Below are 16,370 nucleotides of genomic sequence, written 5' to 3'. Positions count from 1 at the left end.
AAAGTTTAAAAAGTTTGGGGATATGTACCGCCTCCTTTTTCTCCTCCCCACTTTTTGAATTTTTGTTTCTATCACAATGAAGGCTGCACGTATGACAAGGAGAGATTGGGTTGGAAAGGGATCTTTTTGGAAGCTTTTAGAGTTCCAAAGGAGAAAGGAAACCTCCTTTATGGATAATAGCCCCACATGGAGATCTGATAATAATTACAGCCAATTCAAAAAGAGGAAAAATATTAGGCCACGTTTGGGCCTGATAAAATATTGTTTACATCAAGATCTGGTTGGATGCCAAAAACTGCTCTTCTCCAAACGCCTTAATCTTAACAGAATCAAGGCGTAGGGGGGGCAATGCTTATACCCATTTTGGCACCCCGGGTCGGGCTAGTTGTGATTGGATTTTTAATTAATTAATTCGTGTAATTAATTTGGGCTGAAATTATGTGATTAATTGTTGTTGGGTTTATTCGGCCGTGAAATTTAGATTGCATTTAGGCCCAATAATCAAGTGCGGCCCATGAAGAGAGTGTTGATGTGGCCCACAAAGTAGGCCCACGATTTTAGGCCCGAAAGGAGGATGCTGATTTGGTTCAGGGAACAAGGCCCATGGTTGTAGGGAATTGGTTGTTTCCGTGGTAGCCATGTGGCACGCAGGAGCACAAAATGAGGGAGTGGGATAGTTATCAAATGGACCCATGACCTTGGTAACTGCCATTAACCTCTGAAAACTACCCATGATCAAACATGCGTGAAAAGTGGAGCAATCATAGGACACATGTCAGCATAGCAAGCAAGGCAGATTTCGGATTCAGGCCTGAATCAGCTTACTGTTGTGCCTATAAATACAAGTTCACAAGATGAAAAACAAGTCCAACACCAATCAAAGCTCAACGCTTACAAGCAAAGCCTTCCCAGCGAAGCATACTTTCCTACTTTCAGCAAAGTAATTTATCGAGTACCTCGTGCTCAAACCCCATTCAAACTCACTTCTTCAAGTAGTTTGGATCTTTTACTTTTCTTGTACAAACTTTATTATCTCGGAGTAATAAAGTTCACGTTTCTACGTCCATTTCCTATACGACTAGGAAATTTTAAGTCCACGACCGTGTGGCAAGCAACGAACCACATTGTGATCTTTAACCTTTGGGTCACACGCAATCGCTCTTACGATAGAAGTCAAGATTAACGGGAATCTTCATCAAAAGTTAGGCGCTACAAGTCTTGGCACGCTCGCGCACTACGCATCCACGCCTTTGCCAAAAACGAGAGTTTTCACCTCCACCCACTATGTATAGTAGTCAGTGGCAGTAATGAGGTGTGTGAAACCACCGGGGGCTTTAGGCAACTTCCCAACGATGTCAACCCCCCACCGGGCCAAGGGCCAAGGGCTGGAGATTGGCTGTAAGGGCAGGGTTGGCTAGTGGAGAAGTGGAGAGTGTTTTTGGCATGACTCACACCGCTAGACGAACTCAGTAGCAGAGTGCATCATCTTCCCCCACCAGTAGCCCTGGGAAAGGGCACAGTTGACCATAGAGCGACCGCCGGAGTGGCATCCAGTACTCCCATCATGGAGTTCTTTAAGGATGTCTGGCACCTCTTGCTCATGGACCACCTAGAGATCAAGGCCCGTGTAAGATCGGCAGTACAGCACACCGGAGGGATTGGGGAAGTAAGAGGCTGATTGGAAACGTATATTGTGAGCTTCCTTGCGATCGATGGGGAGGGTGGCATGCTTCAAATAGGAGACAAAAGGTTCCATCCAACTTGGCCCTAAATGAATGTCCATGACCTCCAGTAGTCTGGCTTAAAGCTCGGGGAAGGAACCTTGCCGAGGACGATGATTAGGGCTTCGTACTTAGCTTCATTGTTAGAAGTAGGAAAGCCAATGCTGAAGGCATGCTCATGCATAGTCCCGCTCGGCGAAACCAACACTATCCCAGCACCAGCCCCACAGCTGTTGGATGCACCGTCGACGTGTAGTCGCTAGGCATGTCCAGTGAAGATTTTTACTCGATGAGCTGGGATGAGACGCTTGGTGATAAACTCAGCGTGCGTTGGGTGGCTCAACCGGGGTCTGGGAGCTGGCACAACTGGCTCATTACTTGGCGTGGGCTCACTTACGTCTTCATCCGTGACCAGGCCCGGAGAAAGCTCGGCGACAAAGTCTGCCAGTACTTGACCTTTGATTGCCTTACGAGGCTGATACCGAATGTCGAAATTAGCCAATTCCAAGGACCATTTGCAAATTCGGTTTGACAAATCCGCCTTTCAAAGGATGGCTTTCAAAGGGTACTCGGTGATGACCACAATGGTGAAACTCTGAAAGTACGGCAAGAGTTTTCTCTTGGCCATAACCAATGCCAACGCCAACTTTTCGATAGGCAAGTAACGAGCCTTAGCAGGGACCAGAGCCTTGCTTATATAGTAGATCGGCTGTTGCTCGGTGCCTTCCTGCCAAACCAACACTAAGCTTGTGGCATGCTCAGATACGACGAGGTATAGATAGAGCTCTTCTCCTTCCTTCGATATGACCAGTAAGGGGGCTCGGGATAAGTAAACTTTCAGTTTGGCAAGAGCATGATCGCATTCCGCCGTCCACTGAAAGCTCCTCTGACTACCCTTAATTGACTGGAAGAACAGTCGGCACACATCCGAAGACTTGTTGATAAATCAATTAAGAGCGGCAGCCATGCTGGTGAGCCGTTGAACCTCCCTCACCGTGGATGGAGCCCGGAGGTCTTGAATGGCTTTGATCTGGCACAGATCGGCTTCAATCCCTTGGCGCGTGACTAAATGGTCGAGGAATTTGCCGGACCCAACACCAAAGGCGCACTTCTCCACATTGAGTTTTAGGCTAAACTTTTTCAAGATCTCAAATATTTCGCCGAGATGAAGCAGATGGTCAGCCGCGTCCTGGCTCTTGGCAACCGTATCATCTATGTATCTTCCATTATCCAGCCGATCTGCCTCTTGAACAGTTGGGCCACCAAACGCTAGAATGTGGCCCCGACATTCTTCAACCCAAAGGGCATCACCCGATAGCAATAAGTTCCCTTGGAGGTGATAAAGGCCGTCTTCTCTTGATCCCTCTCATCCATGGCTATCTGGTGGTAGCCTTAGTAAGCATCCATGAAGCTTAGCCTTGCATGTCCGGCGGTGGCATCTACCAACTGATTGATCCAAGGACAAGGAAAGCAGTCCCTGGGGCATGAATAATTCAGATTGGTGTAGTATGCACACTCGCCACTTGCCGTTCTTCCAAACCACCACCGAATTAGCCAGCCAGGTCGAGTATTAGACTTCGCGTATTGCACTAGCATCGATAAGGCGTTCAACTTCATCATTCACCGCCTCATCATGCAACGCCGAGGCGCGGCTTCTACACAACGGGCCGTCTATTCGGGTCTACATTAAGTGAATGCCTGATCACCTCAGGGCTCACGCCCGGCTTTTCGTATGTAGTCCAAGTAAACACCTGTTTACACCCGTTTTTGGCACCCAGTCCTGGGCAAGCATTGGAGGGCCATTTAATTATTATTTAATTAAATTGGGCCATGGAATAGAGATACGTTGGGTTGAGATTTTTGGGCTAAGACAAAATTACCGAGGCATAAGTATTTTTCGGCCCAAACCGAGTATGAATTTGAAAAAATAATGGGCCATGGCTCACGGCATTCAAGGGTGAGGCCCATTGTTGAATTATTCTGGAGAAACCTTACGGAAGAAAAGGAAGCATGTTGATGGGAGTATTTGCCACATGGCCATTTGACCTAGTCAAAATGGCCCATTACTACTGCCCACAAAAGGAGGGAAAATAGGCCCATTATCTTCCTAACTGCCCATGATCAAGAATTAGCACATGGGTAAATATTATTTACCTCCGATAACCACCCATGATCCCACTAAATATGTTAGTGGGTAGTTATTTCGGACACTTGGCAACATTTGGAGCCAACTCAGGACACATGTCAGCTCGTGGTGAAGGCGAAAAACTTGGCTCAGATCTGGACCAGTGCAGTATTTGCCCATGATCTTTTATAACTTCCAATAACTACCCATTATCCCATGATCCCATGAATTGGAAGTTACAAAGGACACATGGCGTCACGAGGAGAAGCCAACAAATCCGTTTGCATGCAGAACCGTAGAGATGCTTGGCCTATAAATACTAGAAGTCAAAAAGAAAAAAGGGTCCACACACCAATCAAGCTCAACGCTTAAAACCAAAGCCTTCCCAGCGAAGCAACTATCTCATTTCTCCCTCATTTCTATCTCTCTTGTACCCCAATTTTGTTATTACGACATAAAAAAGTTATTCCTATCTCTCTTGTATCCCCAACTTTATTATTACGATATAATAAAGTTATTCCACGTTGTTACTTCTTTTCCTACATGGTTAGGAAATTATTAAGTCCTCGCTCGTAGAGGCAAAACCACGAACCAACACTGCAATCCAGCCCTTAGGTTTGCAGCACTTTCGCCCTCACAGTTAAGAAGTCAGAAAAGGGGCACTCAATCCTTTACGTTGGACGCGACAAGTCCTGACACGCCCGCTCAGTCCTTGAGCCATCTCGGAGTCGAAGCAACACCTCAATGTTATCCTTGAGGAATTGAACTAACTGGTCGCGTTCGGTAGCGCTGAGCTCAGAACCGACCAAAAAGAACTGTGAGCTGTCTTCGTTGGCTGGGACTTGGAGTAAATCCTTGACAACTTTGTCATTTGCAGATATGCCAACCTCCTTCATTGCTTCTCCGGGCACACTTCCGTCCGGCAATTCTGGGACCTCAATCCACTGAACTTCCTTCACTTTGCCCTTTCCACGGACGAAGTTGACAAAGCACTTCTTGGAGGCCATTTGATCTCCTTTGATGGTCTCTTGCCAACCGGACTCGCCAATGAACCGGACAAATTGGTGGAGTGTGAACGTGACAGCCTTCATGTCGTGCATCCAGTTGCGGCCTAGAATGGCATTGTAGGGACTCAGCGAATTAACCACAATAAACTCAACGTCCAGTCGTACCGAGCCGGCAACGACTGGGAGAACTATCTTGCCGACTGGATAAACTAGAATCCTAGTGAAGCCAACCAGAAGGGCATCCACTGGAGACAAATGATCCTCGGTAAAGCCAAGGGCCTTAAATGCCGTGTAGTACAATATTTCTGTCGAGCTCCCTTAATCGACCAATACCCTCCTGACCATCTTTCGATGGATGGGTATCGAGAGGACCAAAGCGTCGCTATGGGGAAATGTCACCCATTCCATATCGTGCTCAGTGAATCTGATCTCCCACGTATTGCGAGCATCCCTCTTGTGCTTCGGAGTTGGCTGTATCGCCATCACCTCGACAGATGGTGAAGGCCGATAGAGTTCATTGTGAAGCTCGTTGGCCTGGCGTTGATCCATCGGGCCATGAATACAGCGTACAACTCCCTCAATGGCCCGATCGCGCGCTGAGACTCCTGCGACCGGTGACTTAGTTTGGTCGATCCATTGTTCCATCTTCCCCTACTGGACAAGTTCTTCGAGGTAGAGCTTGTACGGTTGACATGTCATCGTGTAGTGGCCTTGCTCGTTATAGAATGTACAAAACACCCTCTGATCTGGTTCACGCCCATCAGTTGTACCTAATTTCACGGTTGGCCATTGGAATCCGACCATCCGGAGTATCCGGAAGATGGACTCTTTGAAATAAGTGGTGATGGCAAGGTGGTCCCGACTGTCTCTCGAAAGCCAGTCCCATGTCTTTCCGGCACCCCTATTGCCTTCGTCGTCGTTGCCAGGGCAACGCTGTTGACTTGCTTATTCACTTCCTTCATCACCAGTTTTGTTGAGTTAGCAACCTCTGCTGAACTGGGACCTCCGATCTACTCCTCGAGTTCGATACAATGGGCGACGGTATGCATGAGGTCCGACATGTCGCCCAGCGGCTAGAGCATTAACTCCTTGGAGAGATTAGAAGTTCGGTCCAGACCGCGCTTAAAGGACGTGGCAACAGTCTTCTGGTCACAGCTTTCGACCAAGTTGTAAACATTGTAAAAACAGTCAGAGTAGTCTTTCAAAGACTTACAGACCTTCCGCCTCAGGTCCGTTAAAGCTTCAATCGTCTTCAGCTGCCGATTGCTCGTGACAAACAGAGACGTGAATGAACGCTCAAATTCATTAAAGCTGTTAATAGACCCCAGGTTTGAGCTGGGTGTACCACAACATGGTAGCGTCAAGAAGGCTTAAGGAGAATGTCCGGCACATCATGGCCTCACTAAGTCCACAAAGCTCAGCCATCGACCTAAATTGCTGAACATGGGTCAAAGCATCCGATTTTGGATCATAGACATTGAACTTTGGGACCTTGAAATTAGAAGGTGGAACTTCTTTTGCTATAGCTCAGGAGAAAGGTAGCACTGTCTTCTCGGCCGTGGTCGCGGCCTTGACCGGAGGACTCGGTCGGGTGGCTGCTAAAGGAATGACATCTTCTGTGGGAACGGTATCCCGAGAACGTTTGTCGGAGAGCGGCAAATGGCCACGTTCACGCCCGCCGACACTCTGCTTGTGTTGCTGCGCTACCCAATAGGTGGTTCTCTTGCCGGTCCGAGTATTAATCATAGTCAAGGCTCCACCGCCACTGTTGACTTCGCACCTTTCTTCAGGGAGCAACCCTGGTTGTCCTCCTTGCATGCACAAGACGGGCCTATGGAGTGTTTCGCCGAGCGCTGTAGGGAATGAGTTCTTACCCCTTTTTCATGGTCGTCATTCCGCCGATCCCCAGACCTGGCCTCATCACTATCATCTCAGCGGTCGTGAGATCTAGAGGGATGATGATCACGGGAACTTTCTTAAACGTTCCTTCCTCTGTCTATCCGTCGAGTTACCTCGGTCGCTGGACACCCTGTCTTTGGATCCTTTTGTCTGAGCACTCGAGATCGTGGTGCTTGTTTCGGGCATTAGGGCTCGGCACGTGCGGCCATCGTCGGACTGTTCGTTGCAAGAAGCCGTTTGGTGTTTGGACTCCAGATGAATGCGTCCATTAGCATCGAGGCGGCACAGTGGGCCGAGCCTCGAAAAGGTTGAGGCCCGAGCAGTGTCGGTCGTTTGGGTTGGGTGAACCGCATTCCTCCGCTGACACTGTTCCCTAGACTTAGAGACGGAAGGAGCTCCCTAGAGCTCCTGGAGCACTTGCACTTGCACTAATGTCCTCAATCGTAGTAGCTACTCTGCCATACTCAACGGGAGATTTGGAGGAGAGAAAGGTGGAGTAGGGACCAGGCTTCCCGCCGTGTGGTTGACCCCATCAACATGGAACAAAGCCGCTCCTGCATTGAGGTTACTTGTTCCAGACACGGTTGATCCTATCATAATGGAACCATCTAGTTGGAGTACCAAAGAGCCCCAAATCCTCCCATACCTGCTGAGTGGTCGGGGAGACCTGGGCCACATGGGTACTGAGTCCGAAGTGTGAGAGACCGAGAAGTCGCCCGTCCGCGCCTGTCATCTTGAGAAATGATGTGAAGAGAAAGGGGTAACTACAAAAAGATCTGAGCTAGTAGGTTCCCCAGCAGAGTCGCCAATTGTGGGTTATACTTTCTCCGGTTGAGTCTTCGTGGAAAGTGGTTAGGTTGATAGTGCCCTTGAGCGTGGAGACAAAGGTCCTGCACACTTGGCACCCGCGTTAGTGCCAAACCCGGATCGTTCGGAGTCCGGGGAGGGCATTCCGACATCAAGTTGGAATGAGAAGGAAAGCTTTTAATGAGTATGAGGGGTTTTGGGAGAAGAAAAGCACTACTTTATTCTGAAGGTGGAACACTCCTTTTATAGGCAAAGGTAGCTTGGAGCATAATACACGCGTGTATACCATGCGCTCGGTGGTTTGAGCTAGTGTGATATACTCAGACAGGCCAGCTCTTATCCAAAAGCTTGTCATGAGCTCTGCCCTCCATTCGTTTGCCTAGATGGGTGGTGGCGCCACCTTCCAACCACCTGGTAGCTCCTAGTTGTCATGCCACCTACCCCTCCTGCCCAACTCTACTTGACTTCCTCTCCAAGTCAGGGGACAGAGGTGGCTCGGTGGTAGACCGTTCACCCGATCGGTAACGCCCGGCTCTGTCCGAGTTGCTCTATCGATACCTTTGGTCCAGCAAGCAGTAGGATGTCACCGAGTGCGACAGACATAGTAAAGCACAGGTCTCTGGTTCTTTGGTCGGACGGACTCAGCTCGGCACTGGATGAACTTAGCTCGGCAGTATGAGCGTCAGAGATAAAATGAGCGGGCTGCGCATTGCCGGTCAACCCTTGTGACCTTGGGTTTGACTATTTATTAGAGTGACGGACTATTTATTAGAGTGACGTGGCTGTCCCCTGGGTCTTTCTCTGAGCCCGGCCACCACACTCTCTCCTTTCTTTCTCATCTCATCTCTCTCTTATCTCTCGGTCTCTATTTCATTTTGGGCTAAAATGTACCTACGAAGTACCCAAGGCATACCGACGGAGTACCCTTGCCATACCCAAAGATACCAAAAGTACCCGGTGCAATTTTTCCGTACCCGGTACATTTTTGCCGTACCGACGCCGTATCTATACCCAGTGCGCGTACGGCAACATTTCCAAAGTACCCGTGCCTCATAGTGTGAAAAGAATATTAAATTGTCAATGACTAGTAGCAAAAATGAAGCCAATTTTCCACTATTTTCCTTTTTCAAATTCAAGTAGTGCAGAATGAATGTAGACAGCACCTGATAGAGAGATTTCAAATGAAATCGCACTCGGGCACGTCAAAGTTCTGTGCGGTAGTTTTCTGGCTTAAACCACAACGAAAAATCAATACCCTTCTTCTTCAGTTTCTCGGTAGCAGGACCAATTCTCTCCAAAAGCTGCAATTCATTTGAGTATAAATTATGCAATCCCGTTCACCGTTACACAAAAGCGATGCAAATTTATATCACAATCAAATTCCTACGAAAGAAACAAAGACTAACCTGGGCATGCAGCACGCCATTGGATACCAAGACAGATCTATCAAATACACAAAAAAATTCACCATCCATGCAGGAAACTACCCCACCAGCTTCTTCAACTATCTGCTTGAAGTGTCAACAATTAGACACAAGCAAAAATAAAAAATAAAAAGCATAAAATGCAAAAATTTGAAACAGAAAGTGAGCAGAAGATGATTATAATTCCTTTGATCATAGCAACATTTAATGTAGATCTCTCATAGGCAAGAAGAGATTGTCAACTTATTTTAATATAGTAAGTTCTAGATAGAGTGAATCAGTTTATCTATTAATTTAACTTTGCTATTCAGGATTGCCCCTCATAAATAATTCTTAACCTAAGCAGCCAAGCCCAATAGTTGAACTAACAAAAACTATTATATTGTCCCGCCATAAGAAACGTCATCTACCATTAAGGTAGTACATGAAAGTTTGAATGTCCTTTTGCGGTTGCAGCACCACAAGGGAAATGCCATTTCATCTTATTGTGTTTTTTGTTCTGCATGCTAGTGAAGGGAAAGATGATGTACTTGCAACTGTTTCATACAATACCGCAGTCTATACGTAAACTAGGTAGAATTGACAAAATTTCGAAAGACAAATTAACTAACGAGCATGATTGATTTGTTCTCAGCGGCAAAGCCAAGAATTTTTATTAGTGAACTACAACAATAAAAATACCTAAAACAGTAAGAATTTTAATTCGCAACCGCCCATAAGCCTACAACATTAGAAACATGCATCTTCAAGACCACCACCAGCAGAACATCTACTTCCACAACAATAAAATAAAATAAAGAACATCAAAAGAATTTTGATAGTGAAACTTAAAAGTGTCAATCCACGGTTAACATGTATCACAACTAAATAGTAGTTTGCGGTCATTTGAGATATAGTGTGAGATAACGCTAAGATTGTAGTTCATGGCGGATTTGTTCACACCCATGTAAATGGATTTGAGAGAGATAGATAACAAGAGTGGGAGAAAAACATCTCATTGTTTGCCCTCTACTTGGTTGCTCTAAAGAAACTTAGCAAACTGTGTGTAATTTGTGCATTTTGTGGGGTCAAGACTATCAAAAACATCCAAAACCTTAAGAGAAGTATTGGGCAAGTGACCCCACTTGCCCCATAATCCCTCCAATTGTTCTGGAAGAAAAAAGCTTTGTCTAGAATCACTGTCTTTCATATCATCCTGCCATTGTTATCCAAAAGAGAAATCAGCAAAGATCAGAAAGTGACATTACCAAAACACCAGCAGCCATATCCCATGGTTTTAGACAATATTCCCAATATGCTTCAACAATTCCAAGAGCTACATGGCACATATCCACTGCAGCAGCACCTAGCCTTCTTACACCCTAAATATAAAGGCAAAAAAGGGGGAGAGATGGAGGGAGAGAGAATATTACATAAACTATCCTCCCATATCCTATAGTCCTATGCATGTATAAGCACAAAAGCAAGATGTCACTGTATGGAATCGTAATTACCCGGCTGACATCAGTAAATTCTTTGAATAAGTCAATGTTGGTAGCCCATGCATCATCATGTTCATACCCAAACCCAGTAACTAGAAGAGATTGCTCCACCTAAGAAGAACAATGAAAGAAGGTGAGTTTTAAAAGAGAAATTCCAGCTTTAAGTTCCACCGTAATCTATGCTCTTCTATGAGTATCTTAAACTAACCCTGTGTCTGTTTTTAGTTAATATTTTGCCCCTGACAACTCCTTTCAAGTTCACAGTCACAACTTTTGGGGAAAACAGATTAGGCAGAGATATCACTACGAATGCCAACAGAGTAACAAATATGCTTCCTTAACATAATAATATTGGTTAATGTGATTAGCCACTCTGGAACCAACTGTCCCACAAGTTCTTCTCTTGTATCATCACTTCTTTTTATTCAAAAACCTTTCTTTGTTGTTGGGCACACATGCTCAATCAGTCCCTCTTACTACATCTACCACTGGACAAAAAGACAAGATATTATAAACACAAGGCAGCTTGTCTTCCAAGATGACTGATACCATATGAGGGCAACCTATCAATATATAGCACTTCAACTCACCTTATCAGTAAGACTTGCATGAATTTTTTGCCCATTACAAAATGCACCTCCACCTAGAATAAAGAGGATCAAATATCTAGTCCTTAACTCAAAAATTCAATCTTGTATGCAAAAGAGCATGTTATATGGCTGCTTAGATTAAGCCTTCTTACCAGAAACTGCAGAAAAGATCCGTGTATTCCAACACATAGGTCCTCCAACAAATTCAACCTTTAAGGACAAGCAACAGCGTCATCTCTTGCCATCAGAAGTAGATAAATAAACACACTTCATCAACAAAAAATAAACATTGGCCCTCGGTTTTACTTCTCTAGTACAGTAGCCTTTTGTATTGAGTTACATGAATACATCACCTTTTCCCCTCCCCAAAGATATTTTTCCGTGCTCTTAGTTTTTCTGTTTATGTATCTCAGGGTTTAATTTTCAATGGATAGCCCTTGACAGGCCTTCAACAGAATAACAGCAAAATTGGTCAGGTGTGGAGTACAACCTCAGTTGAGAAATTTAAGCTCATTCTAGAAATTGTTCATCCATGCAAAAGCTATAACTCTTTTTTGCTCAGAGCAACAAATGATTTGACCACTTACCTGGTTAAAAACAGTGAAATGGGATGAGCAATACAGCCAAGGGAAATAATACACTTTAAGTGGTTAAAAGTCGGGATATTAATCTTGCGGTTATGACTTTGAACCTGACGACAACCATTTTGCCCATTTAATGCCAAAGGTTAGGTCCACACCCTCTGTAAACCTCCTAGAGCACATTGATGGAGACTACTGGGTATGGTTTCTTTTACTGTAAAGGTCATCTCTATTGGTCACAAGACACAAAGTAATTAACATGTTTTCTACCAAACCATTTAATTGCATTTTTTGTGATTCCTCAGCCATTTCATGAGAACTAATCTTCTGCCTATTACAGGATCAACGACCATATTATTTCATATTTCCTCTTGCCATCTGAAGGACCAAAAGAGAAGTACACAAGTTCATTTCAGAAACTATAAGTGATTAAGTACCACAGCAGCAGCAGCTGGTTTTCCTCTAAAGAGAACTCCCACAGAGACAGCAAAGCTAGGGTAGCAATGTGCAAAATTCGTTGTCCCATCTACATAGATAGCATAAGTCAGATGGCCAGAGGTTGGAAAGTCAGCAGCCATCACAAAAAGTAAAGGCAGAAAAGTGAAGTTCCACACTCATGACAGCAGAAGGTAACAATGTGGTGAGTTATCATAGAATTTTTAATGAAAGTCTAATTCCAAGGAACTCTAACAAACTATAATGAAACATCATTAAATCAATTAAGTCCGCAGTGAGAAGGAGTATGATCCATTGTGTAATAAGCGATCATAGACATACAAGAAAGATTTGGAGTGAGAAAAACCCTTAAATGTGAAGATTAAACTATGATATACCATACGCTAGCCGATAAATCAAGTTTCTAATTACCCAAGATCCAAACAAAGATCCTACCCAGTCAACCACTACGATCAGTTCCTTAGTTTCAACCTCCATCCTTCTGATTTTTCATCTTTTAAAATTTTCAGATCTATTGTCTGCGTTCCATGCCATGACCACAAATGCACAAAAAAAATCTCAGAACCAAGCCACAATGAACAGCGCCTGGCCACGTGGAACAACTGTAATGATTGTATGCTATATGCTTATGTACAGTGTTCCTCATCTTCCTAGTATCTTACAAATCCCTCACTCACCTAACAATGCTCTGGCGAAATATCAAAGAACTGTGCACCTAATATGATTGATCAAATGGTCCCCGAGACGATCCTCGTGTGATACACTTAAAAAAATCGCTAAAACCTGGACCAATATGGGTAAAGGAAACCTAGACAATTGAGCAAATAAAGTTTCTATGATTCGAAGTCCATAACTTCGCTTGGAATAACAACCGTGTTTGAACTGTGAACACTCAAGATTCCATTGAACATTACTAACTAAACTAAGAACATTCACTTGAGAGTCAACAACTTCTAGAAGAAAGGGTTAAAGCACGCTGTAAAAAATTTAGGATAGTAACACTGCCAATTTAATTGTATCCAGAATACAACCCCCAGAATTAGTAGTCGAGTTATGAGTTCTAAGGAACTTAGTCAATAGGTTGTGAGCCAAACCTAAGGGATCTATGCACCAAAGATAATCAGAAGATGAATCGCCAATAAGCCCTCCCTCCTCCCCAAGAATAAGGTGATCTGAGAAGTTCTTTTTCACAACTTCTAGAATTGCAGCCTCACTCATTTTATCTGTCCTGCAAGTAAATCCAAGTAGAAAACATCGAATCAAAAGGAAAACAGGAGAGAGCGTGAAATTTAGACCAACAAATAAAACAAAACAAAACAGGAGTCGCAAAAAAAGAATTTTAAATATAATGTAAGAAAGTCGAAGTTGTATGCATATAATTTAAAATGAAGCTTTTAGTCTGCAGTGTCCATGCATCTGTTGGTCTCAATATAGGAGTGAGAGCACAATATAAGAGATGTAGGAATCAACTAATTGCACATAACATGTAAATGTTATGGAACCATAGATGATGCAGAAAACGTGCATCAGATAAGGCAAATCTCAGATAAAACAAAAAACAATAACCAAGGCTAGTTATCCACTATAAACTTTGCACTAGGTGAAGTCTGCATTGCGATGAAAACAGGAACAAATCTAGGTTAAATGGTTTTGCATCAGCTAATCATTCCACACCACCAACACAAAAGCATTCCAACGCCTTGGCAGAAAAGTTTGGCCTTTAGGCAAAACTTGGAGCACCAAGAAGTTCCAAAATGTCGCTGCGTACATGAGGTGCACACAACAAGTAGGGACCGCCTACCTGGTATAAACTCTAACTTTGCAGCCAAAAGAGTAGATTATGATATCTCAGCTAAGTTTAATCTCCCAAATTATGCACCTAAGACCCCCAGGAGACATCCAAAGTGCTGTAGCTGGTTATCTCATATGCCATAATACACTATCATGTTCAAACAAACCATACATCATAATGTCAATAAAACGAAGCAAGCATAAGATCATACATCATGGAAATGAGAGCTTAAAATGTTAGTCTTACTCTGTCACTAAGTCAGTGAGTCCTTTGTAGGTAATTGTTCGAGGCTTATTCACGGCGTCCATCACGACCTGAACAAGAAAAAGTATACATAACTTGAGATTCGTAACACTAAAAGTTAGTCTTGAACAACAGAGTCAGGATTAAAAACACATTCACATGCTCCATTTGGCTCGTCTTCAAACGAGCATAAGTACAAGAGTGAAATGCAGAATGAAGACCATGCTGAGAGACAATGGGGTGGGAAAAAAACATATGTTAAGGATATATGACAGAAGCAAAGGTTAAGTTTTGACAATAAATTTTGTACAGAAAACTTTATAAAAACATTTGATAGAATGAACATGAACATTTGATGTGCCAGGGATTGTTCCAGGATAGTTGCTGATATCAGAGCTTGTGTGAGCTCATGGAGAAATGTGAAGAAAACAGATGCCAATAGATTGCTAATTTGCTATGTATGCCTGGAGTGGCAAATCTCTCCTAAAGTGTTTGTTCCTAATGGCTCTTCTTGAATCTGGTGTCTTGGTATTGTTCTCTAGCAGTCTAGCTTTAATTTTTTGGTTTTATTGGCTCTGTTTGTCCGTTGGGCCGTGTGTCTGTTTTCCTAGGTTTGGGGTTTCAGGGTGCTTGTAGTAGCCTGTTGTTGTCTGTTCTCCTTCTTCTGTGGGACTGGTTTTGTTTTGCTTTGCTGGGGTATGCCCCTAAGAACCTGTATCTGGTTTTGCTTTCAATGAACTAATTTACCCAAAAAAAGCTAAATAAAGATTTTAAACAGTTAAATGCATATATGAGTATTCAAAACATGGGAATGCGTAGAAATTGGGAATATAATATAAATACCTGAGCACCAGTTGTAGCAGCAGTCTCAACCACTAGAAGAAGCTGATTAGAGGGAATGGGGCCAGTTGATTCAGCAGCAACTTTTGAGTAATTTTTCTTCTGATTTGGAATTTCAGGAGATAACACAGCTTTTGTGCAAGAGGATGATGATGATGAGGGTTTAGAAGAGTTGAAGAACGGAGTATAAATTCCAAACACATGCAGCAGGAGAAGTCTCTTCTTCTTCTGGGGTTGATATTTTTGACAAGAAATACTCCTACTATGTGCAAATGATATGCTGATGCTGGGTATTTGAGAGAATAGGAGGGGGGTTAATTGGGATGAGAGTAGACGCCTTCCCATTTCCATTGCGGTGAGTTGATCGGTACGTGGATAGTTGGATACTGTGCCGGCGCCACACGATTTCTAGTCTAGGGGTAAAAGCATCTGAACAATTCTTATAGACCGGCTGTCCGGCTGGCGAAGAACGTCTCCAAAAACTACTACTACCATAGCAAAAGTAAAGGTACAACTAAATTGAGTTAAATAGTAGACTAAAGGAAAATAATTAGGACCTGGATGTCCAACATTGATGTGGGCATAGATATGTTTAAGTTACCAAATGTCAAGAAAATTAAATAGGCATCTTATTCACTAGACTTATATAGGTGTTACATCCTCGAAGTTTTAAATACTTGTTCTCATCCTGAAAATGTATTATTCTCCATTATATCCTTAGTTATATATTAATATATATAGACATTGTATGTTGAATTTTGATTTTCCTATATTTTTAGGTATGTTTCCAGTCCTCCATAAAATAGGGGATTTGGGTTTCCATCCTCCCCAAAATTAAGGATTCCATGCCATACGTAAATACCACATTCATGTAACCCCCAAATCAACACCCCATTTTCCAGTCCCCAAAACCTTCCGCCCAAAACTGTTCTGACACCGCTCATGGTTCCTCTTTTTCGTTCAACGACACTCTCTTTCTCCTCTATATATGTTGGTCGAGATCAGCCAATATATTAAGGGTTACATGACCAAATTGGGGACCATGCCACATTATAAATCCCTTTTTTCTTTTTTTATCAGCAAAGAAAATTGTATTAATCAACAAATCAAAGTTACAATGATTAAAAGGAAACGGGATAAGAGGGCATCACAAAGGAAGGAGAAGAGGAAGAGGTTGGCACCTAATTAATTCAAGGACAATCATATGTCACCCACTACCAAAGGAAGGGGAAGAGGTTAGCGAGAAGCCAACCAAAAAACAAAAGATCAGAACCATGTTTACAGCCAACAATAACCAAAAAACAGATGGGGAATCCTTGAACAATCGAAAGATTAACATGAGGCAGCCAATAATAACCCCCACGTTAGTGTGCCTTTATCCTTCGAGTTAGGCATATGATCAAC

The 16,370-nt window shown here is 43.6% G+C and overlaps 2 protein-coding genes across 2 annotated transcripts; both read right to left on the bottom strand.

Moving 5' to 3' along the window:
- Window positions 1-1,833: 1,833 nt before the first annotated feature.
- LOC131313360 (uncharacterized) lies at window positions 1,834-5,655 on the bottom strand. Its single transcript, XM_058341638.1, has 2 exons — window positions 4,587-5,655; window positions 1,834-3,472 (listed from the first exon to the last, which is right to left on the bottom strand). Exons 1-2 carry the CDS (start codon window positions 4,944-4,946, stop codon window positions 3,377-3,379), a joined length of 456 nt encoding a protein of 151 aa, XP_058197621.1. The 5' UTR covers window positions 4,947-5,655; the 3' UTR covers window positions 1,834-3,376.
- A 2,989-nt stretch (window positions 5,656-8,644) lies between these two features.
- On the bottom strand, window positions 8,645-15,395 carry LOC131313358 (phosphatase IMPL1, chloroplastic-like). The gene is made up of 10 exons (XM_058341636.1): window positions 14,970-15,395; window positions 14,130-14,197; window positions 13,186-13,319; window positions 12,073-12,161; window positions 11,207-11,264; window positions 11,055-11,107; window positions 10,477-10,575; window positions 10,231-10,344; window positions 8,966-9,067; window positions 8,645-8,860 (listed from the first exon to the last, which is right to left on the bottom strand). The coding sequence occupies exons 1-10, from the start codon at window positions 15,315-15,317 to the stop codon at window positions 8,762-8,764; spliced, it is 1,164 nt and encodes a 387-aa protein (XP_058197619.1). The 5' UTR covers window positions 15,318-15,395; the 3' UTR covers window positions 8,645-8,761.
- Between the last annotated feature and the right edge of the window lie 975 nt (window positions 15,396-16,370).

The sequence above is a fragment of the Rhododendron vialii genome, chromosome 13a (genome assembly GCF_030253575.1).
Source record: "Rhododendron vialii isolate Sample 1 chromosome 13a, ASM3025357v1".
NCBI classification, from domain to species: domain Eukaryota; kingdom Viridiplantae; phylum Streptophyta; class Magnoliopsida; order Ericales; family Ericaceae; genus Rhododendron; species Rhododendron vialii.
The sequence above is the reverse complement of the archived record's forward strand: the minus strand, read 5'-3'. Positions and strand labels throughout refer to the sequence as shown.

What these genes read in the sequence shown, in the direction of transcription:
- LOC131313358 (XM_058341636.1), bottom strand. Translation starts at nt 15,317, where the DNA reads ATGGAAATGGGAAGGCGTCTACTCTCATCCCAATTAACCCCCCTCCTA. An exon ending in ATATGGCTGCTGGTGTTTTG is followed by an intron (nt 9,068 to 10,230) that starts GTAATGTCACTT and finishes CACTTCAAGCAG; the next exon opens with ATAGTTGAAGAAGCTGGTGG. An exon ending in ATGGCGTGCTGCATGCCCAG is followed by an intron (nt 8,861 to 8,965) that starts GTTAGTCTTTGT and finishes AATGAATTGCAG; the next exon opens with CTTTTGGAGAGAATTGGTCC.
- LOC131313360 (XM_058341638.1), bottom strand. Translation starts at nt 4,946, where the DNA reads ATGCACGACATGAAGGCTGTCACGTTCACACTCCACCAATTTGTCCGG. An exon ending in TCCTCAAGGATAACATTGAG is followed by an intron (nt 3,473 to 4,586) that starts GTGTTGCTTCGA and finishes GGGTGTAAACAG; the next exon opens with GTGTTTACTTGGACTACATA.